At 55.2% G+C, this 25,951-nt stretch overlaps 1 protein-coding gene across 5 annotated transcripts; it reads left to right on the top strand.

Moving 5' to 3' along the window:
- Positions 1 to 1,912: 1,912 nt before the first annotated feature.
- CERS4 (ceramide synthase 4) lies at positions 1,913 to 25,463 on the top strand. Of its 5 annotated transcripts, XM_016163142.2 has the most exons (12): positions 1,913 to 2,084; positions 13,230 to 13,331; positions 17,849 to 18,022; positions 20,323 to 20,440; positions 21,204 to 21,322; positions 21,421 to 21,478; positions 21,803 to 21,853; positions 22,194 to 22,286; positions 22,545 to 22,673; positions 23,037 to 23,143; positions 24,738 to 24,894; positions 24,985 to 25,463. In XM_016163142.2, the coding sequence occupies exons 3-12, from the start codon at positions 17,850 to 17,852 to the stop codon at positions 25,159 to 25,161; spliced, it is 1,182 nt and encodes a 393-aa protein (XP_016018628.1). In that variant the 5' UTR covers positions 1,913 to 2,084; positions 13,230 to 13,331; position 17,849; the 3' UTR covers positions 25,162 to 25,463. The 5 variants fall into 5 exon arrangements, with proteins under 5 accessions (XP_016018628.1, XP_016018630.1, XP_016018627.1 ...); XM_016163141.2 differs by lacking the exon at positions 13,230 to 13,331 and having other exon boundaries at positions 1,914 to 2,084; XM_016163143.2 differs by lacking the exons at positions 1,913 to 2,084; positions 13,230 to 13,331 and adding an exon at positions 14,610 to 17,749.
- Positions 25,464 to 25,951: the final 488 nt, after the last annotated feature.

Genomic DNA, 25,951 nt, shown 5'->3' on the forward strand with positions numbered 1-25,951 from the left:
GGCCTACCTGATTCCTCCAGACCCTGACAATTTTACCTTTAAATCCCTCTGGAGTCCCTCCTTTGACTCCAGTCTGCAGCCCCAGACCAGGTCCCAGCTGTCCCCACTGTCCACTCATTTTAAACTGATTGTGTTTAATTTTAAATCGGATCGTGCTTCTCTAGAGAGGGCCTTTAGCGTCTGGCCTCACTCAGTGAATGTCCTCTCCTCACTCAGTTTCAGACCCTAACTCAGCTTAATCCCCAACTACTCATCTCTCAGAGGTCATCTCCAGGAAGCCCGCCCTGAACACTCCAAGCCCACAAATGGCGGGCGGAGACCAGGAGGGCATGCAGAAGCCAAGAAGCAGCTCAACTGCACACAGTCCAGCCTGCATGGCTCCTAACAGGCTGATCCCTTCCTCCAGTCTCCCTGCTTTTACCCATGAAGCACCCCACTCTGAAATCTCTCCCTGGCCCTGGCCCACCTTACCCTATCTCCACTTCTTCAAGGATTTGCCGCTGCCCCCCCTGACCATTCTGGGCTGGAGGGGGGGGAGTCTCCCTGTGACTTTTCATACAAAAAACTGCCATGTTCTGAGCAATTCCAGGTACAAGGCATGTGATACATGACAGTTCTTAGTGGGAACAACTGAGACAAGTGACTTTGTTTTCCTTTTCAGATGTGCAATGGAGCTCTCGGAGGAGGAGAGGTGGGGTGGGTGGGAACTGAGGCCTGAGGGAGAAGGATGTAGCATTTGAAGAGAAGGAAAAGTAGGGAGTCAGTGCAGGCGGGACAGCAAATGCAAGGCCAGGAAGCCTGGATTGGAAAGGCAAGATTATCCACACTTGCAACAGAGGTCTCTGTCTCCTCCGCCTTCCAATGTGTGGAAATCAAATTTCAGTGAGGTGAAGCAACTTGCCTAGGGCCCTACAGCCCAGCAAACACAGACTCGCCCCCACCCCAGGATCTGCTTCAGAAAGAGGCTTATTATTGTCCAAAGGTGAAGCCACTTGTCTAGATGACACCGGTTGGTCAGATGACCCCCTTTCCTTCAGCTGGCAACAACTGGACCCTGAGTTCCCCAGGTGAGCCCCAGGTGCACAGAGACTACCTCTGCCTGATCCAGGATTGTCCTCCATTCATGGCGCGCGCTGGCTCCAAGTCCCTGTGCGCTGCTGATCCCAGGGCACTTTCGGTTCCAGCCGCCAAGAGGGGACCAGCACCCTACCCTGTTGCCCTCCGCTAGGCGGGAACCGCGGCTGCGCCACCACCCAAGCTGGCCTGTCTCCCCATCTCTGCCACCTGATTCCTGCACCCCACCAAACTGCAGGCTTTGCTGGGATGCCCTCTACGCCTCCTACCCTCTAGAATGGCTCTTAGGGCCCCCAACTCTGCGGGGAAGCCCTGCGCGCACTTCAGCCCCATGAACCACGAACTGGGCCAGCGTGGCCAGCGAGCTGGGGCAGGTGCCCAGGTTCGTGGCACTGGGGGGCGGCCTCTGAGGCCTGAGGCGCTGTTTCGGCCTCTACCGCAAAGCCCAGTGGTGCGTGCCAGCGGATCAGGGCGCCGGCGGAGTGTTGGCAGATGCGAAGCTGAGAGCCGGCCCAGAAAAAGGGACCCCGGACGGGGCTGGGAGCCCGTGTAGCGAACAGAGGAAAAGGGATGGGGGTATACTAAGCACGCAGAAGACTGCGCTGGATTTATAGACTAGAGGTAAGGTTCAGGGAAGATATCTGCAGCTGGATCGCGCCCAAGCGCGCCTCGGGGCGGGGCCTGGCGGGGGCGGGGCTGGGGCGGGGCCCGATGGCGTGGGTGGGGGTCCGGGAAGCGGCCTATTGCGGGAGGGAGCGAGAACCATCAGGCCCCCGTGTCCTGCTGGGCCCTGCCCCCAGCCCAGCCCCTCAAGGCCCCGCCCCCAACCCCGCCCAGTGCCCCCTCAGTCTTATTCGGCCCCTCACGCAGACAGTTCCAGGGAGCGGAGTCCATCTACCTCGTACGTGCTGCGTGTGTTGTTTGTTTTTTGTTTTTTGCAGCTGCCGCCAGGCGCGCGGTCTCGCGTCCCGCAACCCACCCCTGGCACGCCCGGCCGCCCACACCCCCAGGTAAGCGAGCCCCCAGAGCCCGGAACACCTCCCCAAACACCACTCTCTCTCCCAGCTCCGCCTCCACAACCATGGCGGCCCCGGCCGGGCCCCCAGACGCTGCGGCTGGGTCCCCCATCACCCCGCCTGGGACGGCCTCTCGGGGCTCCCCATCTGGTCCCAAGCCCGGGCCGCCTCCCCTAGAGAGCCCCGCTCCCTCGAGGGCCTGGGCAACGCGCGCGCCGGGGGAAGCTTCTGCGAAACGGGCGGGAGGGACTGGGGGCGAAACTATCACCGTGACGAGGGGGAATCCGTATGTGAACGCGAGGAGCGCGACGGGGTGTGTAGGTCCGTCATCAGCGAATCCTTGTGGAGCGCCTAGTGGGTGCCACCGACGTGGGTGCCAGGGCTGGGAATGCAGCCTGGGCCCTGGCCGCGGAGCCCACAGCCTGGCCGCGTAGACGGAAACAGCGTTAAACAGGAACACTGGTCATTCCAGCCCGTGCTAAGTGCGGGGAAGAAAACGCATCAGGGAGATGGGATAAGTTAGTTAAGTCAGGGAGGGCTTATCGCAGAAGGTATCATCTGGGCCTGAGTGAACCAGCCAGTGAGGCTTTTTTAGGCCCAGAAAACGGCAAGATTCTGAGGAAGAGCCCAGGCTGGTGTATTTGCAGAGCAGAAAAGAGGCCAGCATGACTGAAGCTCAGGGATTGAAGATGGGGAGAGGTTAGCGGGGGGGCCTCGAAGATGGATGGCGAGGAGTGCATGGATTCCATTCTTAAGCCCGTGGGGACCACAGGAGGCTTAGAACAAACTGGTGACGTTTTCACATTGCGTCTTAAGAAGATCCTAGAGCTGCTGTGGGCAGAACAGATGGGAGGAGGCTGCTGCTTTGGACCCAACTGGCAGGGGTGGTGGAAAGTGGGTGAATTGGGAGCTCATTTTGGCAGAACATCATCTGTATTTGCTGCCTGCCGGGAAGTGGGCCATGAAAGAAAGGGCATGAAAGAGATTGCCGACATGGGCCACTGGGAGTGTGGACAGGCCTTTCATGGTTGGGCTGGGAAAACTGGGTATAAATATGTCTTGGAGGGTGGAACTGTTGTGGCTGAGTCTGAGTTGCAAAACCTATGAGATGCCACCTGATGGGGGAGCCCAGGTGGCTGAGCACTGACTAGCCCCACTGGGGTGTCCGGATCTGCTGCACGGGGACACCCCAGATAGAAATTCTGGAGCTAGAGCTTGGGGCTGTATTTGAAGCCCTTGGTGTCTCCAGCCTCAACTCAGTCATCTTCCAAGAGCAGCTGCTGTCAATAAACTGGTGAGTGCTGGGAACCTGACTAGCGCACCTGGGTCCCGCAGGCCCAGCCAGGCTGCAGGAAGGAGGCATTTTGCACCTTCCTCACCTTCCCTCCCAGTTCACCTGCTCCCAGTGGAGGTGTTTTGAGGGGGGATGGAAGAGGTGGTAGAAATAAGCCAGAGTCTTGATCCTTGAACTGGCCTTTTGGCCCTTGGGAGTTTTCTGAGCCTCAGTTTGCCCATCTGTAAAATGGTTCAGTAATTCCTATCCCTAGAAGTGTTGTCGAGATCACATGAAGCCTTGGCTAGGAAAAGGCTTGGTCATCCCAGTGGCAACCTGGTTCCTGGGGGAATGGGGAGGGCTCCAGCGCCAGGGGGCATTCACAACCTGTGAGGCTCCATTTCCTGCTCTGAGATATAGGAGTGAGTGTGCAGAACTGTGCCCACCTCCGGACTCAGGGCACACTGAGTGAGTCAGGCATGTAAAGTGTTTGGTTGGCCCAGTGCCTGGTATAGAGTGATCACTGGGCACAGGAGCAGCGAGGATGACGGGAGATGGCAGGGGAGAGTGGGCCTGGGTTCATTCCTCCCACCTCCCATTTCTCTTGGGACACCCATAGGAAAGCGGGCACTGGGGTGGGGAGGGACAGTCTTCTCTTAACTAGGTTCTGCGGGCTGTCCCCATTCCGGCTGTCTGAAGGTTGCCTCTGACCATGTCCTGTCATTTTGAGTGCCCTCAGGCTAGTGACTTCATCTCCTTGTGGTTCAGTGTTTTCCCACAAAATGAGAATAATAGCAGTCATCACCTTGGAGGTGAGCACAGTGCCCAGCTGGTAATGGGCACCTGATAAAACAGAGGATGCCTGAGGGGAGGGAGCCAGAGGAGTGACCTGATTCAGCCTTGCAGGGTGGGACGTGGGGTCAGAGCAGGCTTCTTGGAGGAGGTGTCTGTTGGATGAGTAAGAGTTAATGAGCAAAGAGACCAGTGAGCTAAGATTTGGAGGGAAGAAACTGCAGGGTCCATGGGAGAGCTGTGGGGCGGGAGCCCTGAGATCCCATGGATGCCATTGCACTAGTCCTGATCATGATGGAGCTGGACCAGGTAGAGGCTTGGAGAAGCAAGCCTAGAGCTTGGGAGACATACTCATCTTGGGGGTGGGGGTCGGAGTGGAGAGAGTATGGAAGGAAACCAGGAGTGGGTGTCAAGCCAGAAGCCAAGAGAGAAAGGGCTTCAAAAAGTAGGAAGAGTAGACCTCCACCAGGTCTCTGACCCCGTGCTTGAATAATCCCTCCCTTGGCAGGGGTTTTACTCCCTTATTTGTCCCCCTTTCCCACCCCTATCCCCACCCCAGGTTATTCAAAATGGGCTTTTCATTATCACCCTTGAATCGGTTCCTCAGATGCAACCTAGCTCTGACCAGACTGGCATGGAAGAAGCCTTTCTCCTCCCTCGGTCTGGACTTTATATCTTTGTTAATATGATGCTGTCACACTTGTTCCCCATGCTGAACCAGCAGGAATTTGGCTCTCTCCCCAACTCCTCCTGAAACCATATTTTGCCCTAGGCTCCCACTACTGTGTATCTGAGGAGGGGTCAAGCCCCTGCCAGCCATGTCCTGGGGGACCCCTCTGCCTGGCCCCACCTCCTTTCCATCCCACCTCCTTTCACTATATACTTAGGAAGTGCCTGCAGTGGGAGGCACTGGGGACTAACAGTGAACAAAATGAGACTCCTCACCTCCCCGCCCACCGTGGAGCTGATAGCGAGGAGGGGAACGAAACCCAAAGGATGAGAAGGATCTAGCCAGGTGGACATCTGGAGGAAGAGCATTTCAGGCAGAGGGACCAGCATGTGCAAAGGCCCTGAGGCAGGACCAGGCCTGGCACGTTAGAGATAGAGCAAGGGAGCCGGTGTGACTAGAAGAGTGAGAGAGTGAGGGGCAGATGAGAAGACTGAGGGTCTTGGGGGCCCCCTAGTCCAGCAAGAGCAGACCCTAGGAGGGTCCTTCCTTGAGGGGTGAGTAGTTGTTGCACCCTACTGCTTTGTGGTTCTCAGGAGCGAGGTTGCTTTGGTGCTTTGTCCCCTGTGTGCACCAGTCATTCTGCTCTGATGTCCTGGAAGGCCGAAGCCCAAGGGGGCTGGCAGAGGAGGGAAGACCACGCCCTTGTCACTGTACTCTGTAGGGCTCTGCTGGCCAGGGGGGTTCCCTGGAGGGAGAGGAGGGAAGAAGCCAGGGAGAGGGCAGTGATGGGGGTACGCGGGCAGAGGGGGTGAAGACCCAGAGGCAGGGGGAGGGAGAGAAGGAGGTGGCTGGGCAGCAGGCCAGGCAGGTTGGACAGGGCACAGACATGGATGTTAAGGTAGGGTGTTCTCAGGGAGGTGACAGGAGCCCTAAGGGACACAGGGATGTTAGACAGGGGCCTGCCCGGGCCTTCAGGACAAACATCAGAATCCTGGACAGGTGTGGTTTGAGGCTGGCCCTGCCACCGGCCGATTGTCACTCCTTTTCCAGCTGGAGGAAAACGGACTCGGCTGCTCCTCCCCACAATCCATGTGTCAAAGGGCATTGTCACCTGGGCCCAGTTACCCTCCACACCCCACTCAGGTGTGCCCTAAACCCTCTGGCTTCAGAGCCTTTGGACTCTTGGATGCTAGAACCTGATCAGAGGTTCTTCTGAAATAGGACGTCATGATAGGAACCGTCTCTTCACCGCCCCCCCCTCCTCCCGAGTCACCTTCCAAATTGAGGATGGACTTGCCTACAGAAGTACTGAGATTGGGGGCCAGGATGTGTTTGTTGAATCTGAGCCTGTCTGAATAGTGCAGGGAACAGGATCTCTCTCCTCCTAGCCTGATGTGTTTTTCCTAGGTTTAAAGCTGGCTCTGAGGGTTAAGGGTTTCCAGAACATTCTCCAGGCGTACAACAAGAATCTTGGTGCTTGACTTGATTCAATGAGATGCTTGCAGTGACTTCTGCAGTGAGACGGGGTGAGCCAAAGATCTATAACCGTCCACCTGTTTCAGCCTATTTTAACCATCGATGGTATTCATCCAGGACTTCAGTGAGCATAGCCAGTTAAAATAGGAGAGAAGGTTATGCCTTAGGACCTTGGGAAATCCAAAAAGTATATGAGTCATTTGCATAAAACATTGCTCAAATGTTGCCTAGATATTGGTTGCAGAATATTTAGAAACTACTGGTGTGTGGATATTTGTAGCCACTGACCTTCATTCAGAGTAGTGCTTTACTAAGAAACAGGGATCTCTTTATTATTACAAACATCGTCTGTATCACCACCCTTTGTAACTGTCAGCAGTGTTGTTTGTTTTGCCAAGGCATCCTCCATGGCTTGTGTCAATGTGACTTGGTTCCCAAGGAGGTAATATTTGAGCTGAGGCTGGAGCGGAGCCAGCTACCAACAGGAATTGACTGTTTACTGCCCTCCCAGAACCACCACCCCCGTTCATGATGGAGACAGACACGTCCCTGGGCAGTGACAAGGCAGAGAAACCTGGGCTAAATGGGGGACCCCAGGCCCCCCTGATCCAGGCTGGAAGCAGTGACAGACCAGATGCTTACTTGAAGGGTAAAGGGAGTGATGACTCAGGTGGAGAAGACAAAGCCCTGGCAACTGGGTATTGTGTTAGCGCCATGTTTCTGAGATTTAAACAGACTGGCCATGGCCCCCAGGCTGAGAACCTGGAAGTCTGGGCGGCCCCCCTCTGCACCCCACCCCCCAGAGGACGACCAGCAGTCACATGTGCCCTGCATGGGCAGCATGGCTCCCCACGCTACACAGGCAGGGCAGGCAGGCAGGCGAGTTCTGGGATGGCGACCCGGTTTCACAGAAGGTGCCTTTAGCCCAAGGCCCCCCAGTCAGAACAGATCCCATAGGTCTGTGGACTCTTGAGGTTCACAGTTTGCCATTGTCTCAACTGGGCTGTGTTCAAGTCGGGGGAAACAGAGGCAGTGCCAGGGGTGCTGAGAAAGGGGATGAGAGAGTACAGGGGGAGAACCCCTAACCCAGTGTGGGGGCACCTGGCAGGTTCCTGGAGGAAGTGTCTGGAGAACTGAGTCATCAAAAGCCTGAATGGGCTTGGCGGGCAGAAAGGGTGGGACATCACTGTGCAGGGGGCAGGGGGATGGAGGCAGGTGCCACGAACTCCTCTGGACTCTAGCTCCAAAGTCTGCTTCCCCTGTGGTGGGTGGCAGAGGAAATCTATTTCTTTTAGCCTGACCTGGGCTGGTTGGAGTCTGCCCTGTACAGGGTTCAAGTGTTCACACGGAATTTTCGTATAGAATGTGGAGCTTCTTATTTTTGGCTCTCTTCTTTCCTACACGTTCCATCTATTGTTGGGCTGTGGTAGTTTCTCTGGGTTCTGTCTTCTCATTTTTCAAGCCCATTTCTATTTCCAGTGAATCACAGTAAAAAAATGGAAAACATCACGTGCTCTCCCTTTACTCCAGGTATAGACTCACATCCAATTCCTGTGTGTTTCTGGTCACTCTCGAGCAGTAGTGATGCTTGGCAGAATTTTCTGCTGATGGAAATATATTTCCCATCTGCACTGCCCAGTATGGTAGCCACAAGCCACGTGCAACTGTTGGGTATAGAAATGTTGCTGGTGTGCCCGAGGAACTGAATTTTAAATTTTATTTAATTTTAATTAATCGGAACGTAAGTAGCCACATGTTAGGCTGGCGGCTACCACATTAGACATTGCAGCACCAGAACGTTCAGGTGCAGTGAGTCCTCACTTAATGTCCTCAATTGGTTCTGTGACTTTAAGCAAAATGATATATAATGAAACCAATTTAGTACAGTCTAATTGATATAAACAGAGTTAAGTTCCTACAGCATCTCATCAATGTTAGAACGAAATGACTTTGAACAAAATGATGTTATTCAAGGTCCTGCTGTAGTTGTTTTTATATGTGGCTCAGAGTTTACAGTTATCCCCGAGAGGGCTGCTGTGACGAGCTGCCTCCGGCGTCACCGTCACCGGAAGTAGGAGTCTTCTGGTGGTTTTCCATTTCATAAATTACATATCAGACCATTAGTGTCTCTCTGCGTTTTGTTTTTATTTTTCTTTAAGTGATCTTCTTAAGTTAGTGAGCATAGCTTTTCCTCCCCTTCCCCCCACCTTTGGTAATTTTTTAAATTAGAAAAAGTATTTACTATCTTGGCCATGTTTAAATGCACAGTTTAGTATGAAGTATATTCACATTGTTGTGCCGCCAATCCCCACAACCTTTTCATCTTGCAAAACTGAAACTGTCCCCGTCAAATACTAACTCCCCAGCCCCCTCCCCCGGCACCCACCATTCTACTTCCTGTCTCTATGGATTTGACTCCTCTAGGGGCCTCCTTTGGTTGAGCCCTGTAGTGTTCATCTTTTTGTAACTGGCTCATTTCATCGAGCATATTGTCCTCAAGTTTCATCCATGATGCAGCTCCCTCCTCTTCTTAAACTCTTACCTACTCTTTCATCGTATGGAATCCTGAGATCCCCGATCCCCAATCCCCAAATGCTGGACATCAAAGTTCCTTCCAGTTTTCACTGGAAGGGTGAGAGGGGAGGACTCCACAGGGGCACAACGAAACTTCAGGAAGTGACGGATATACAGGTGACCCTTGATCAACTCAGGGGATAGGGGCGCAGACCCCACATGCATTTCAAAATATGCCTATAACTTTTGACTCCCCAAAACTTAACTAACAGACTGCTGTTGACCAGAAGTTTCACCGAGAACATTAACGGTCGACGAGCATGTATTTTGTATGTTCTATGTATTCTATACTGTCTTTTTACAGTAAAGTAAGCTAGAGGAAAGAAAATGTTAAGAAAATCATTAGGAAGAAAAAATGCACTTAACCGTACTGTACATATTTATTCATACCATCAATTTTGTATCATGTTTACATGATGAAAACAAATCTACGTATACCGTGGACCCACGTGGTTCAAACCCATGTCATTCAGTGGTCAACTCTGTTCAGTGTCTTGACTGAGGTGATGATTTCGTGGCTATGCAGATGTCAAAATGCATTGAATCACACACTTTGAACATGCGATTTTTTTGTGTGTGTCAGTGATACCTCAATAAAACTGTCGTCTTTTTAAATTGTAATAGTCCAAGTGAGCTCCCCTTGCACCCCTGCCTGTATGCCTGATCCATCCTTGTGCAGGAATCAGTCAGGTCCTGTTGCCCCCGCCCGCCTTTGGGGCGGGGGACTGCCCATTTCCCCCATTAAACTCCCAGCCAGCCAGTCTTCTCCCTCAGTCCTATAAACCTCCCTACCTGACGCCCCCAACACCCACCCATACTAGGTGATGCTGGGGACCCCAAAAGTCTCTTCCCGGCCCTCACTGCCTGGGGGAAGCTGAGAGCCAGCTAGCTCTAAGCACCCTGGGACCGGCCTGGGCTGGAAAAAAGCTCTTAAGGCTCTTCAGAGGGTGGGAAAGACAGATAAAGCCTCTCAAGTAGGGAGCTTAATCTGCTCTGGGTCTTGAAAGCCTAGTAGGAACTGGTCCAGTGGAGGGAGTGGAGGCATTTCTCAAAAAAGGCACTGCTGATCCAAAGGCCTGGCGGCCGAACCACTTGGGGCGGTTTTGGGAATCCTAGGACGTGGGCGTGGGATAGAAGGGGTCCTGAATGGAGTTGTGGGAGGGAAGGAGCAGGCCCCGCAGCCAGCCCTACGGCACAGCTGGTGGGCAGCTGCAGAGCAGTCCTTGTGGCCCCAGTGTTTGTTGTTTAATTTGAGGAGTGGAGGGCATTGCCAAGGGTGGTCTGAGAGGGTACAGCCCCGGGAGTGGAAGGGGTAGCTGTGATGAGGAGGGTGGCCAGTGGGCTGGGGATACCAGAGGACCCAGCTTGGCTCACCCAGACTCCTGAACCTGAGAGGCGGGGGGGAAGTAGGGAGCTTGCTCCCCGGGGAAACCTCAACCGGAAGAGGCAGGCCTGGGGGGTCCTCTTTCCCCTGGTGGCACAGAGCAGAACCCCCCAACCCCCATGGAGCTTCCAGCCCTGGCCCCCTCCATTGCTAGCTGAGTGACCTATGTCCAGTGGCTTCTGGCTTTGAGCCTCAGGCTCCTCAGTTTCTAGGGAGATAGTGGACCTACTTTACAGGTGTCAAGCTGACCTTGCCTATTAAAGAAAGTAGTCTCTTTTTCTAGAAAGTTCGACTACCTGAGCTAAAGTCTTTACATCCACCTACCTGTCAAAGTGTGTGTTCTATCCACTCATTCATCCACTTTGCATTTAGTTGGCACATAATGTTGTGCCAAGACCTGTCTGAGGACACAGCAGTGACTAAAACAACATTCATGCCTTTGTGAGGCTTCTGCCTTATGGTGAGGCAGACAAACAGTAAATAAGAAAACAGATCAATTGGGATGACAGGGCTGAAGGAACGAAAGACGGTAAGGAGATGTAATAATATGCTGGCTTCTTTAGTAGCAAGCTGAGAAGGCTTCTCTGAGGAGGTAACAAGTGAGCTGAGGTGTGCGTGATGAGGCAGACCAATACAGCTGTGGGCAGGGACAGCACCTGCAGAAGCCCCAGGGCAGGAATGAGCTTGGTGGGTTAGAAACCTACCAAGTAGCCACTGCAGTGAATCAAGCTGCTGGGGAGAGGGGAGTGCGGACGGCAGGAGTGTGTCCAGAAATGGGGGGTGGGGCTGGGGCAAGGCAGGGCCCTGGATTTGGGGCCCTTCTTCTGGTCTGGGCATGGTAGTATCTCCCGGACTGGCTGCAGCTCTGGTCATCAGCACCCTTTGGGGACCCTGCTCAGAGAGGCCCACAGTGGAGGAGCCAGGGACAGCCAGGGCCCAGTGCAGGAGCAGCCATGGTTATGGACTTAGCACCCCATGTATTCTTTGCCTGGGCCTCCAGCCTCAGGAGTCAGGTGACCCCAGGCAGCGGGCCAGGCTGCAGGGCTGGGTGGCGTGCATGCGTGTATGCGTGCGTGCGTGCGTGCGTCTGTGTGTGTCTGGGCCTGGACATCTGGAGTCTGAATCCGTTTCCTTTATCACAGCCTGGCAAGCCCTACGTTTCCAGCTTGATTGTAAATAAAACAAACCTGTGTTCACAGCCCTGCTCTGCTGGGCAATACTGGGATGTTTAGGGGTTCAGGGGAATAATAGGGACCAGGTGTGCTCAGTCAGACCCCTGGGGTGGGCCAGGGATCCTCTGCTCCCCCTCCTCCTGTTAGCAGGAAGCCCTAATCTCTCTGTCTCCCCTAATCTGGGGATATTTTTAGCTGCTAAGAAGGATTATCAGAGTCTGGCTCCAGGTGGCAGGGGCGGGGCTGGGGATAAAGCCAAAGGGGCTTCAAGATGCAGCTGGGCTGGGAGATGGGGCAGGCTGCAGGGGGCGGGTGTGGGAGTGTGGGGTGACGTGTGGGTGTGTGGGGTGACGGGAATGAAGGCTCCGGCTGGTCAGGTTGGTCCAGCCTCCTGCTGAGTGATTCTCCAAGTGACCCCTCAGTGGTCCTGGCTGAGCCCAGCCTGAAATCATTAGCTCCAGCTCTAAGGGGAGGTGCCTGTGCTGAGGCCTGGGGATGTTCTGGGAGGAAGTGCCCAGAATGTGCCACAGGCCCACAGCCCTTCCCTCTCCTCCATGCAGCTGACAGCAACTAAGTAAACCATCTAGAGCTCTCTTGCCCCAGGCACGATTCCAGTCACCCCGTGTGGGAGGGCTTATTGTTATCCCCATTTTACAAATGAGGAAACTGAGGCATGACACAACCAGGTCACCTGCCTGAGGTCGCACGACAGGTAAACAGGTGAGACAGAAATCTAGTCTGCTGAGACAGTAGCATGCAGTGTTTGTGAACTGCCCAGCCTCCTGGTGAAGCAGGAGGTCTGGCTGGACCCATTTTTCAGCTGGGGCAGCCGAGGCCCGGGAAGGCAGAGAAGCTGGGGTCCAAATAATGCAGATTGAGGAGGCATGACACCCTGAGCCCCACTTCCTCCTGTCCCTCAGGACGAGGGCATCTGAGGGGTTAGGGGGTACAAGAGAAGCTTGGGCCTCGCTGGCCATGGTTACAGCTGCTCCTGAGCTTACCTGTCCACGTACCTGTCCCACCAAAAGGTGGGTGAAAAAATTGAGGCACCTGGGGCTGGGAGCACTGGAGCTGGGACTCCGGTCCTCTGCTTTCCCTCGTTATCAAGGGGTGAAGGAGGTGAGGGGAGAGACAAAGACGGCTTAGAGAGACGGTAGGACCTGCAGGGCTGAGACCTCTGCAGCCAGGGGAGGGGGCGTCTGTCCGAAGCCCCCTTGGAGGGCTCCCTGGGTTGGCAAGTGCTGTTCCAAAATGACTTGGGGGCCTGAAAGGGCTGGGCCTGCTTCAGCCAAGGGGACTGAGATTCATTCAAGGCTGGTCATGTGCCCTTTTCCGCCCCTGACCACCTCCAAAGGGACTGCCCGGCCAGCTCCCAATGGCAGAGTGAGTGAGGCAGGGCTCAGGGAGGTGCTTTAAGTGGATCCAAGGTGGGGGCAATCCAGAGGTGCCTTCAGGAGGAAGCAACAACTGAACTGGGTTTTAAAGGATGCGTGGGAGATGGCCAGACAGACAGACAGAAGATGGGGCAGCCCTGCAGAGGTGAAGTTCTCGGGCACTTTCCCACCATTCTGTGTCCTCACCACCCAGTGTGGGGCGGTAGATAGCGGATGGGTGCTCCAGGCAGAGGACGGCATTTGTAAAGGCTGCTGTGTGTGAAGTCATGTGGTGTGGTGGGAGCAGAGTGTCGGGCAATGAATAGTGGGCTCTGAGGCTGGGAACATCGGCAGAGGCCCGAGATTACAAGCTGCCATTCTTCTTATGTATTCTTCCTTGTCCCTTGTCTCATCGTGACTTGCAGGCACCACATCTTCAATGGACTCTGGCCTGGGCACCCTTGGGACAGGGGAGAACATGGGGATGGGGATCTGGACTCCCAGCCCACTTCCACGGGCACTTGGGGGTAGGTCTGTCTGATGGGGGGGGGGAGGCCTGAGGAGGAGGCTGGAGATGCCCTGCTGTGGGTCTCGGAAGGTCACGCTGGGCATGTGCCCAAATGCCCAGTGGATGCACGCAATCAAGCCAGCCTTGCCCGTTGAAGACAGAGAGATCGACCATCTGAGCAAAAGTCCCTGCGTGTTCCTGTCATCTGCCTGTTCTGTCTGGGCTGCCTGAGCCTTGTGGGTCTAAACCAGCCACCGCCACACATCCTTGACCTTTGCCAAGCTGCTGCCGTCTAGTTCTCCTCCAGCACCGGGCGTCCAGTGGCAGTTGCCACCACTAATTACTCATGGATACCTAAATGCTGGATTCCCCCAGTGTGGTGGGGGGCTGCTTCCCCCTCCCCAGAGATTCTATCCATCCCTTTGGGTTTAAACATCAGCCACACAATGCCCAGTCCTGCCCGGGCCTTCCCCCAGCCCCACCCAGGCCCACGGAGCTCCTGCCCCTTCCATGTGACCACGGGGACATCTGAGGCCCCCATGCTTGTCTTATTCAACACTGAGCCCAACTCCTGCCCCAGATCCTCTCTCCAACCTGTTCCTTAGACTCTAATTTTCCTTTTTTTCTGTCTTTGACTTGTGATATTGTGATTTATAATAAGAAATATAAACTTGGTCTTTGTTCCCTGTCCTGACACACAGCTCCTAAAGCCATGGGAATTGAGAGTGTGATAAAGGTGTCTTTTGTTATGTTAATGAGGTGATTTTGGGAAAGTTCTCCCTTGGTCCCTAAGGATGGGGCTGACTGTTGGGGACTCAATCCTTACACCAGAGGGTTGGAACTTTCAATCTTACCACAGGACCTCCAGGGAGTGGGGAGGGGCTGGAGGTAGACTCAATCCAATAGCTAATGATGTAATCAATCAAGACTATACAATGAAGCCTCCGTGAAAACCCAAAGGGACAGGGTTGGTGAGCTCCCAGATTGCAAACACCTGAGGATTCGGGCAGACGGGTGCGGAGAGGGCATGGCAGCCCTACGCCCTTCCCTGCACCTGGCCTTATGCATCTCTTCCATCTAGCTGTTACTGAGTTGTATTCTTTATAATAAACCAGTGATCTAGTGCGTAAACTTTCTCTGAGTTCTGTGAGCCACCCCAGCAAATTCATCAAACCCAAGAGGGGGTTGGTGGGAAACTCCAGTCTGCAGTGAGTTGGTCAAAAGCCCAGGTGACTGTCTAAAGTAGGGAGCAGGGGGTAGGGTGGGGGTGTGGAGCCGTCTTGGGGGATGGAGCCCTCACTGCGACATCTGGCATTGTCTCCAAATGGATAGTGTCAGAATTAAGCTGAATTGTAGGACATCAGCTGGTGTCAGAGAATTGCTTGTAGGAGAAAACCCACATGTCAGAACTGAAATCTGAATCATAGACTTTTTAAATTGTAGATGTTTTAATTTGCACAGAGAAAAGGCCCCACATCATAGATGCACAACTCAGTGAATTATCTCAATCAAAATAGTACCCAGATCACGACAGAACCTTCCAGGCTTCAGCAGCCCCTCATGGCCTCTCCAGTCACTACCTTTCCCTAAGAGCAACCACTGTCCCAATGGCCAGCAACGTGGCAGGCAGAACAATGCCCCTTAAAGATGTCCACATCCTAATCCTGGGGCCTAGGAATATGTTACTTGTCATGCAAAGGGGAATCAAGGTTGCCGGTGGAAATAAGGTTGCTAACAGGCTGACCTTGAGGTGGGCGATGACCCTGGATTACCTGGGGGGGTGGCAAAGTAATCACAGGGGTTCTTGTAAGAGGGAGGCAGGAGAGTCAGAGAGAGCCGAAGATGCTGTGCTGCTCTTTCTTTGAAGACGGAGGAAGGGGCCATAAGCCAAGAAATGCAGGTACCTCTAGAAGCTGGAAGAGGCACAGAAACACATTCTCCCCAAGAGCTTCCAGAAGGATTGCAGGGGCCCTGCCGACACGCCAATGTTAGCCTGTCGAGATCCGTTTCAGACTTCTCACCCTCAGATCCGTAAGAGAATAAATCTGTAACGTTTTAAGCCATGAAATCTGTGGTAACTGTACAGCAGCCACAGGAAGCCAACACAAGATTTGTTTTGCCTGGCATTGAACTTGAAGTGGAATTGTATGTGCCTGCTTTTCTTCTGGCTCCTTTCTTGAGGGTGTTCAACTTTTGGGGGTTCTGCCTCCATAATGTCTCTGGAAATGTCCCCTTCTTTCCACCCCACCCACCTCATCTGGACAGCCCACAGCGCCCCATCTGGCCTCTCATAGGTCACTTCCTGCATGGCAAGTAACACCTCCAGACTCCACAGGCAGGAGTGTAAAATGGTGCAGCGATCCCAGAAAAACAGTTTGGCAGTCACTTATAAAGTTAAACACGTGATGTGGCTGTGCTTAACTTTAGGAGGCGTGAAAACTTCCGTCCACACACAATTCAGACACAAATGTTCGTAACAACTTTGCTCATAATTATCCCAGACCGAAAGCATCCCAAACGCCCATCAACGAGCGAATGATAATCAACTGTGGTATGTTCATACGGTGCCTATGATTCGTATTAAAAAGGAAAGAAGCTACTGGTAGATGCAACCTGGGTGAGTCTTAAAAACACGACACAGTGAAAGCAGCCAGGCGCATCCATAAGTTTATGTGAAATTCTAGAACAGATAAAACAGCCTGCTCTTCAGCGTCCTTCCATCCATCTGACAGACTCCCCCCCCCCAGTACAGATGGAAAAAAGCTAGGACAGAGTTGACTTTAGAACAATGAAGATGGAGATCCACTGGCAAAGGGTACAAGAGAACTTTGTGGAAAAACAAGAATGTTTGTGGTAGAAGGTTGGGTTACACAGGTACATTCATTTGCCAAAACTCAGCGACTCTCCACTTCAGATTGATGCATTTTGCTCTAGTAAAATTTATCTTGAAAGAAAAAAAAAATCCATAAGCAGATGTTGAACCCGAGTTATGATCCATATGCTGAAATACATAAGGATGCTGTGGCTTGGTGTCTGCTGCTGCTTTTGAAATGCATCCAGAATAATCGGATAGAGAGGGGGATAGAGAGAGGCTGGATAGAAAGAGGGATGGAGCGTGGGCAGGTGTAATGAAGCAAATGGCAAAATGTGAATGGTAGAATCTAGCAGTAGGCACATAGGTGTTCATTGTAAATTCTTTCTGCCTTTCTGCAAGTTTGAAAATTTTCTCATAAAGCGCTGGGGGAAACCATCTACATTCTTTCCCACAGCCCACAGGCCTTGCATGACCTGCCCACTCCCCTCCCTGCTTTCACCTCTCTCTCTTCCCCTCCCGCCACACAGGCCTCTTCACTGACCCTCTAGCTCTCTATCTCATTGCTGCGTCAGGGCCTTTGCACATGCTGCTTTAGGTCTCTGGAAAGCCCCTCGGTATCACCACTCCCCTCCTCTGTGTAAACCTAGGCCCTTCTCTTCTCTAGGTCTCAGCTGAGATGGTTTCTCCTTAGAGAGCCCTACCTTGGTCACCTCATTTAAGATCAGGCCACCCTATTTATTTTCTACCAGGCCCCATCACACTGGGGTTATTTCATGTATCTACGAATCTGTTTATTTGCATGTTGGCTGCCTACCCTGCTGGGCTGGGAGCTCCATGGAGACAGGAATGTGTCTGCGTTGTTTCCTGCTGTGTCCTCAACACCCAGCCTGGGTCGGCATGTACAAGTCAGAGAATATCTTGTGGGTAGATGGATGGATAGATGGATGGATGGACGGACAGACAAATGAGTGGACAGACATTCTGAGTGGGGATAGCATGGGGGTCTGGGCACTTGTCTTAAGGTCTCAAGAAAGGGAGAAGCTGTGTGGCTACTCAGGACAGCTGGGCTCTGCAGGTCGGGGCTGCTCCCCTGCAGCTCTTGGTGGAAAGCTGGCTCACCTTGGTTGCTGCTGTGTCATTTGAGAAACTTGGTCTTGCAGCTGGCTCTTTTGCCCCGCTGCTGCCCAAGCCAGTGAGACAGCTGACGTGCACACCTCCCTGGGAGTCCGTGTTGCAGAGGATGGCTAGGGAGGGAATTGCAGATTTCCCTAAATCCCTCATCTTTGGGCGGCATCAGAGCACCTTCCCACAAGGGCAGGAAACCTTCCTGGACATTTAAGAGCTTGAGGTAATGACCCCACTCAGCCACTCCCTTGACTTCTGGCTGCCGTTTTCTTGTAAAGTACAGAGTAGTAACTACTGTCATGAGCTGTCTTGTTAAGAGTTAGCAGGCACCAGGCTAAGCACTTGGTGTGCCTGACCACGCTAGGCTGACAAGTGGCTATTACTGCCCCTGTTTTACAGACAAACTTGCAGCACAGGCAGCATGGGCCCTGGACTTGGCTCATTTGCTTGAGGACACAGCCCAAGTCTATCCTTAACACTGGCTGTCATAAACTCAGGTCGCCAGGCACTGGGTGGACAAGGGCGGGGTGGGGGGCCCTCCAGCTGCAGCCACCGGCATGCTCGCCTCCCCACTAACTGGACCGTATGTCCCACAGGATGTGGTCTGGTCTGAACGAGTGGCTGTGGCAGGACAGGTTCTGGCTACCTCCGAACAATTCATGGGCTGTCCTGGAAGACCGAGATGGCCTGGTCTACGCCCACCCCCAGGACATGCTGGTGGCCCTGCCCCTGGCACTGGCCTTGGTGGCCATGCGCTTCATCTTTGAGAGGTGAGTGTACGCTGTGGCTCGTGTGCGTGTGTGTGTGTGCACATGTGTGTGTGCGTGCACATGCGTGTGCACGTGTGTGCACACACATGCTGCTGGCCCTGTGCTGCCACCGTGTGCATGGTTTCATGGCTTTGTCCTAATGTGTCCCTGACTTTGAACCCAAGTGCTTCTCCGCACTCCATCCTGCTCCCAGCTGCCGTTACTCACATTCTTCCAATCTCTGACAGCTGCTTTACCAGGATGCTGGCATCGTCACAAAATGGGTGGGGACCTGGAGGGCATATGCCCGCTTTGCAGGCCGAGGATGGGTCTGCAGTAAGCAAAGAAACGCCTGCCCACCCGCTCCCGTCCCTGTCCCTTACAGGCAAGCCTGTCCCTCACCCTTACGCTCCTCTCTCACCCCCTACTGCTCCTAACACCTTCCCTCCAGTTCCGCCTTTCGCCAAAGGAAGGCGCAGAGCCACTCCTGCCTCCTCTGGGTTCCCCTCTGCTCACCCTCAGTCTCTTGCAGCCTGGCACTGGCCCCTGCCTGAGCGCGTGTCACCTCCTGGTTGCCAAACCCTGTGGATTGTCAGTCATGGGTGACTCAGATACTGCTTGGAACTGAGTTTCTCCCTCTTTGTCTGGTGTCCATCTCCTGGTTGTGAGCACCTCTCCCAGGGTCCCTCCCTCCCTCTGTCCTATGTAGTCGCACCCTTTTCTACATGACCAGTGCTGCGGTCACAGCTCCCAGACCTGCCTTGCCAGGCTCCTTTCCTGCTGGCCCCCCCACTACCCCCCAAGAAAGCTTCCCTTGATGCCAAAGACCCCTCCCCCTCTCCTTTCTCCACATGCACTTCCTCCTCCGCTCCTCACACCTGGTTTCAGGTCCACCATCTTTTTTTTTCAAATCCCTGGCCTTCATACTGACTCCCTTGCGGTTCCTTTAAGGCTGGGTTCCAGGGAAGCATGCCCTGCCCCTTCCCCCACAGAGCCCAAACCCCCTCCAGCCACTTTGGGTCCCTGCCCTTTCCTGCCCTGACCACAGGGGCATGGAAGTGGCTTGTATCTTGCTCTGTCTCTCCGACTCATGAAGAGCTTCCCAGGGTCTGGGCTCCCTGGACACATGCTGGACACAGGACCCAGGGGACATCCACTGATGCATTTACTTAACAGGCACCGTCTGAGTGGTGCCAGCCACTGCTCTAAGCAGTTGACATGTCTTAACCCGTTTAGCTCTCCATGCAGCCCCATGAGGTGGTACTATTATTATTCCCATTTTCCAGAAGAGGAAATGGAGGCACAAGGAGGTCAAGTGACCTGTCTGAGGTCACACAGTAGGCCAGCCAGGACTGAGGCTTTGCCAGGGGGATTCCAGGAGGCCTAATTCAGCCAGGTCTTGACAGTGGGCAAGCCTGCTTTCCCACGGGGTCTTGGGGCGGGGGCAAGCCCAGGTTCACTGCTAGAGCCCTGTTTAGCTGATGGCTGTGCCTTAGGTGGGGGGTCATCAGATCCCAAGGGCACTCCTTGCTTGCCAAAGAGCAGTGTGGGGCGGCTTTTCCAGAGTGAAAGGCAGGGGTTTCCCTCTTGTTAAGGGAAAGCGAATCCTAGGTTCGATTTCTGGGTCTGCCACTCGCTGGCTGTGTCACCTTGGGCACATCTCTGACCTCTCTCAGCCTCTGGGACAATGGGGACGGTAACAATAGGGTTACGTACATAATGCTTGACAGATCACAAGCACGCAACAAACATCCGTGTGCTCCATTCCCCCCCTCCCCCATCATGACTGAGTCTGGAATGAGTTCCTTGCTGGGCTGTTCTGCATCTTAGTTTCCCCAATGGATGGTAATATTGGGATTATGGCTATGAAATCCAGTCCCGACCTGGCCTTGGGTACCCCCTTGTGGGCAATGCGGTGCTTGATTGACAAACTTCAGGCTCCTTCAAGAGTCCAGGCCTGAGGGAAGGCCGGAAGAGGGGAAGCCTGAGGGGAGGGAGCAGACCTGCTCCTGCTGACAGGGAGCCCCCCAGCCTGGTGGGGGACAGACCAGGACCCAGGCCACTATGAGACAGGCAGCGAGGGAACTCCAATCCCTGGTTTAGGATTGGATTGAAGAAGGCGATTGGGCACCTCAAAAGTTGGCCACATCCCTGTTCTGAAAACCAGCTCAGCTGCCTGTCTCCTGCTCAGTCTAGTCATCAGCCAGGCTACCCTTCAGGGTCCCAGGAAGGGATGTGGCTCCTTCCAGCCTCAGTCTCCCCACCTGTAGCATGTACGTTCCTTCTCACCGGGACTGATGGGCTATGTTGCCTGCGCCCAGACTCGTCGGCCTGCCCCTGAGCAGGTGGCTGGGTGTGCGGGATCAGGCCAGGAGGCCAGTGAAACCCAACGCCATGCTGGAGAAACACTTCCTCACAGAGGGGTGGAAAACCAAGGAGGTGAGTGAGGTCCCTGAGGCCTTCCTCCTCCCCGCTGCTTGCATGGCTGCCGTGAGGGTGGGGCCTGGGGTGGTATGTGGCCCAGGGGCAGGGAAAGCCCAGACAGCCTCTAGTTCGCCTACAGTGCCTCCATCCCCGCCCCAGACTCCACCCCCAGACTTCATCTTCACCCCCATCAGTGAACCCAGCTGCCTAATGAGCAGCTTTTGAGATTGGAGTGGGTGAGGAGAGGTTTCTCTCTCGTTCTGGGGAAGAGCAAAGACCTGATTATTCTAGGGTTCTGCAGTCACACGACCCTCCTAGTGCCATCCTAGCTGCCTAGTGCTGGGCCGGGTCCTGATGGGGACGGGGGAAGGAGACGTCTTCCCGCCCAGGGGGCGCCGCTCCTGCAGAACAGATTCGGGACCCCCTATCAGTTCCCATCTGGGGGCAGTGTCTTAACTGCCTGCCCGGAGCAGGAGTGAAACCTCACTGTTCTATGTGGAGGATGGGAAAACCTCTATGGGGAGCTGCTCCCAGCCCCTCTCATAATCCCAGTCCCTATCAGTCACCTGCCTGTCCTGTGAGCAGGACTGGGTTCTCAGGGCCTGACTGGGTTGGGGGTGCCCAGTGACCCCCCCCCCCACTCCCCTGTCTCCATAGGTAGCCCCACAGGTGAGGTCTGGGGCTGCAGGGGGTGGGGGGCAGAGCTGGGTCCCGCCTATCCCAGAACAGGAGTGGGAAGCCACCTTCGTCACCGTGGCCCCCACCGCCTGCTCCCCAGGCTCAGATGGCTGTCCTGGCTGCCCAGTGTGGTCTCACGCTAAAGCAGACCCAACACTGGTTCCGGAGACGTCAGAACCAGGACCAGCCTTGCCTGACCAAGAAGTTCTGTGAGGCCAGGTCAGCCTGAGGCAAAGCTGGGGAGGGGGTGCAGGGGGTGCAGGGGGAAGCGTCCACGGTGGTGGCAGCCGTCTCGTGGGCTTCCTCCTCATCTGCAGCTGGAGGTTTGTCTTCTATCTGTGTTCCTTCTTTGGTGGCCTCTCGGTCCTCTACCACGTGAGTGTTCCTGACTGCTTCCTGGCCCCTCCACCTGTCCCACAAGCACCTACTGTGCACCAGGCCTGGCCGGGATGGGGGTTTGGAGGGGTGCAGGTGGAGGGGATAGTATGTGCACAGAGAAGGCAGAGATTGTGGCCAGGTCATGGCGGATGTTCCCCCCTGAACTTGGGGCTGGAGATCCGGCGGTGAGCTGGCCCCTGGTCTCCAGTGTGAGCGGGGATGTCACCAGGCGGCAAATAGCAGAGCTGAGTGAGGCAGTGCCTGAAGGACTGGAGAAACCCCGTGGGGGCGCTCACCCTTCAAATGCCTGTGTCCCTTCAGGAGTCATGGCTGTGGAAGCCAGCAATGTGCTGGGACAATTACCCAAACCAGGTGAGGGGGAGTGGGGCGGGCGGGGCAGAGGCTGGAGGGAGGATTGGGGTGGTCAGAGTTCCTGTGGCCACAGGTAGCAGAGCCAGACCTGGACATGACATCGTAATTCCCTCCAAGTCCTGCTCTGTGTCTACCTCTCTGCGGAATGGAGAGGGGCCAGGAGTCAGCAAACTTAGAGTAGGCACTGCCACGACATCACTGCCCTTGACTACCTCCAGGGATGGGGAGCTCACACCTTATTTGCTCATCAGGATTCAAGTGTCCTGGTTTTAAGCAAATCGGGGAGGGCCCTGAGCTATGCCGGGCCCCCAGCCGACCCTGCCCCACCTCCCTGCTGCAGCCCCTGAAGCCAGCCCTGTACTGCTGGTACCTGCTGGAGCTGAGCTTCTACATCTCGCTGCTGTTGACGTTGCCCTTTGACATCCGGCGCAAGGTGAGGCCTGGCCAAGTCCTGCTAGGGAAGTGATGTCCTGGGGAGTCAGGTCCCAGGCTCAGGTGGGGAAGGATGGCCTCACCCCACACCTGGAGGTCCCCTGCTGCCTTGGGCAGGAAGCATGGAGTCCACTGGGTCCAGATGCCAACCAGTCCCCTGAGAGGGCCTGCCCCCAGCCATGGGGGCTCCCCCAGCCATGGGGGCTCCACCAGCCAGCCACCCACCGTTGACCTAGCTGTTACCCATCGTCTCCCTCAGGACTTCAAGGAGCAGGTGGCACACCACGTGGTGACCATCACCCTCATCGCCTTCTCCTACAGCGCCAACCTGCTGCGCATCGGCTCTCTCGTGCTGCTGCTGCACGACTCTGCGGACTACTTGCTGGAGGTGGGCCAGGCCAGACCTCTCCCGGCTGCCCCTCTCTTCTCCCACACACCCCTGGGCCTGAGGGCCCTCCCCCCTGTTTTCCGTGAGGTGAGGCCCCATCCCCTCAGCTTTTCTGGAAGAGGAGACCCCACCCTACTTGTCTTCCTGGGAGACTGTCCCTCTCTATCTTCATGGGAGGTGAGGCCACGATTCCTCTTCTCTTCCAGAGATGAAGCTTCACACACACATCCACTTTGTACCTTTCTAGACAATTCCTGGAGATAAGGCCCAGTCCCATGACCCTTTTTCCTTAAGACGAGGCCCTTCCCCACCTGGTGCCCTGCCTCTACCACCCACCTGAGTCCCTTTCTGCTGCCCTCCCAGGCCTGTAAGATGTTCAACTATGCACACCAGCAGCGAGTGTGCAACTCTCTCTTCATCGTCTTCTCCGTGGTCTTCTTCTACACTCGCCTTGTGCTCTTCCCCACCCAGTGAGTCCAGTGGGGGTGCTGGGGAGGTGGGCACGCACATCTGTGATCCAGCCTGCCTCACCCTTGGTTCCAGACCCAGGGGGCATGGGGTGTTGTCTGGGAGGCATCCAGGGAGAGGCAAGGAAGGGTACTGAGTCTTCAGCCCAGGGTACAGCATATGCAAAGGACCAAAGATTCAAGAGACAGAACTGGGCTCAGTCCTCATGCCCTTGTGTGCCTAGAACGTGGAGTGGTCAGGCACCAGCTCACTAAAGCCTCTTTTTTTTTTTTCCACTAAAGTCTTTCTTTACCCACTGTATTTGCTGAGCCTCTCGCTGCAGAGAGAGCTACATGAAGATCCCTGCACACAAGGAGCTGACATGGGGTGAGGGAATAAAATGAGGCAAACAAGCAGAATATTGAGCATGTGAGGGAGTGATTGTATTAAAAAGTCAGACACAGGAAGTGTGTGGGTAGTTGGAATTAGACAGGACTGTCAGGGAAGGCACACCGATAGTGTTGGTTCGGAAAGACTGGAGGGAGGTGAGGGAGAAAACCATACCGATCCCAGCGGAAGAGCCTTCCAGACAGAGGGAACAGCGCCCCTGAGGCTGGACAGTGCCCTGCATGTTGGAAGAACAGAGGGGAGGCTCGTGTGGCAGGATCGGAGTGAGCTAGGGGGGGAGAGGGAGGAACAGAGAAAAGGAAGGGGACCAGGTAGGTCATGCAGGGCCTTATGGGCTGCAGGGAGGGTTTGGTTTTTATCCAAGTGAAGTGGAGGGTTCTGAGCAGAGGAGGAACAGACCTGACTTGGGTGCTCACAGGCGCCCTCTGGTAGCTGCAGAGAGAACCGGTGAGAGCCTGCCGCCCACTTAGGACCAGGGCAGAGACTGCTCTGGTCTGGTGCAGGTGAGAGAAATGAGAAGACTCAGAAGTGGGGGATGACTTGAGGGTCGTGAGATGGTAATGGGCACAGCGTTGTTCCTTGAGGATCAGGAGCTCAGCTCTGGCTGTGCTAGGTTTGAAGGGCCTACAGCCCACCCCATCCCCAACAGTCCTGGAGGAAGCGGTGGGCACACCAGCATGGGGTTCCAGGGAGAGATGCGGTGTCCAGTGTTTGCAGGCACGAGGCTGGACAGCGTCACCTGTTCAAGTGCAGACAGAGAGGCCCAGTCCTGGGGCCCCTGATGTTTTCAGGTGTGTGTGTGTGTGGGGGGAGGGAGCTGCAGAGGAGATGCAGAGAGAGCAGCCATAAAGTGGAGAGACAGGAAGGTAGTCCCTGAATGCATGTGAGGAAAGGGTGTCAGGAAGAGCCAGCCGAGTGCCTTGCTATCTGAGCCAGGCAGATCACTGGTGAAAGGACCACCCAGGAAAGCAGCTGCTCCCCGGGAGTTTGTGGTTGTGCAAAGCTAGCCAGCAAGCTCCTGGTCCTCCTCATTTAACATAACCATGTGAGGGGGCATTTAATGCCCAGCTGAAGAGCATAGGTATTACTCTGGGGGTTGTGGGGAGCCATTGAAGGTTCCAAAGCAGGGAAGGTCACTCAAGTTAGAGCTTGCTAGGACTGGGGGCTAGAGCAGCTGGTGAAGCCCCCTCACCCTCCTGCCCGCTTCAGGATCCTCTATACCACGTACTATGAGTCCATCGCCAACTCGGGTCCCTTCTTTGGCTATTACTTCTTCAACTCGCTGCTGATGCTGCTGCAGCTGCTGCACGTATTTTGGTCTTGCCTCATCCTGCGCATGATCCACAGCTTCACAAAGAAAGGCCAGGTAGGGCCCCGTGAGGGTGGGCTTGCTTGTGCTACCCCAGAGCCCCAGCTCAGCCCACCCGCAGCCTCATCCCCACTCCTTGTCCCCCAGATAGAGAAGGACATTCGCAGTGACATGGAGGAGTCGGACTCCAGCGAAGGGGAGGCAGCCCAGGAGTGTCTGCAGCTGAAGAACGGGGCAGCTCCGGGGTCTGGGGCAGACCCCCCTGATGGCCCTCGGAACCGGGCAGCCAGGCGGCTGGCCAATGGGCACACGGCAGCCACGTAGCCAGCCAAAGATTGGCTGTGTGGGGCCGCCCCCAGCGCCTTGGATTTGCGGGGCGGCTGGACTGGCGGCCCTTGGGCCACTCGGTGGAGACAGGGAGGGCCACACCCCAGGGCGCGGGGAGGGCTGATGATCTGTCTCCAGCTCCTACCCTCTCTCCTTCCCTTGGGTCAGTGGACAGAGCCGGGGCGGTAGGCAGCAGCAGGGTGCTCAGTGCCTGGCCAGAGCTACCTCCAGGTTGCATCCTGGGAACTGTGAAGAGCCCCAGGCTGAAAGGGGTCCAATAAAACTTGAATGGAGCCACATGCTCTGCCCGAGTATTCGTGTCCCTGTCATAGCTCATCGGAGGCCCCAAGGAAACCAGGACTCTGCTTACATACCCCACTGATGGGATACTCACTGCCACCCCGAGACATGTGCCCAGTCCCAGGGGATCCAGACAGCGAGCACTAAGTGAGGCCCTGACTCCCAGCCAATGCCTTAGCCAAGCCACCTCCTTCCAGCCTTCAGCCAGCTTACAGTGAGAAGGCCCAGCTTACAGATGAGAAGGCAGCAGACCTTGTTCAAGGCCACGGAGATGAGAGGGGAGACTCATGCCTGTCCTCAAAGCCCCCTCTCAAGATGGGCAGAACCCCGCCCTCATGGTCCTGGGGCCTCCCTGGAGACAGTGAAATAGAGCCTGGGAGTGGGGATTCCCACAGGCTTCCCAAGGATCAGCCTGGGCGTGGTCAGTGTCTGTCTTTTCAGAAACATTATGGAAGGTGTCCCCTGCCGCCCCAGCTGAGACAGGCTG

The sequence above is a fragment of the Rousettus aegyptiacus genome, unplaced genomic scaffold (assembly GCF_014176215.1).
Source record: "Rousettus aegyptiacus isolate mRouAeg1 unplaced genomic scaffold, mRouAeg1.p scaffold_m13_p_16, whole genome shotgun sequence".
Lineage (NCBI taxonomy): Eukaryota > Metazoa > Chordata > Mammalia > Chiroptera > Pteropodidae > Rousettus > Rousettus aegyptiacus.

Bases quoted from the DNA above. Each gene is read 5' to 3' on its own strand.
- CERS4 (XM_016163142.2), top strand. From the start codon at position 17,850: ATGTGGTCTGGTCTGAACGAGTGGCTGTGGCAGGACAGGTTCTGGCTA. The intron at 23,144-24,737 runs GTGAGTCCAGTG...TGCCCGCTTCAG, and splicing joins CTTGTGCTCTTCCCCACCCA to GATCCTCTATACCACGTACT. The intron at 24,895-24,984 runs GTAGGGCCCCGT...CTTGTCCCCCAG, and splicing joins GCTTCACAAAGAAAGGCCAG to ATAGAGAAGGACATTCGCAG.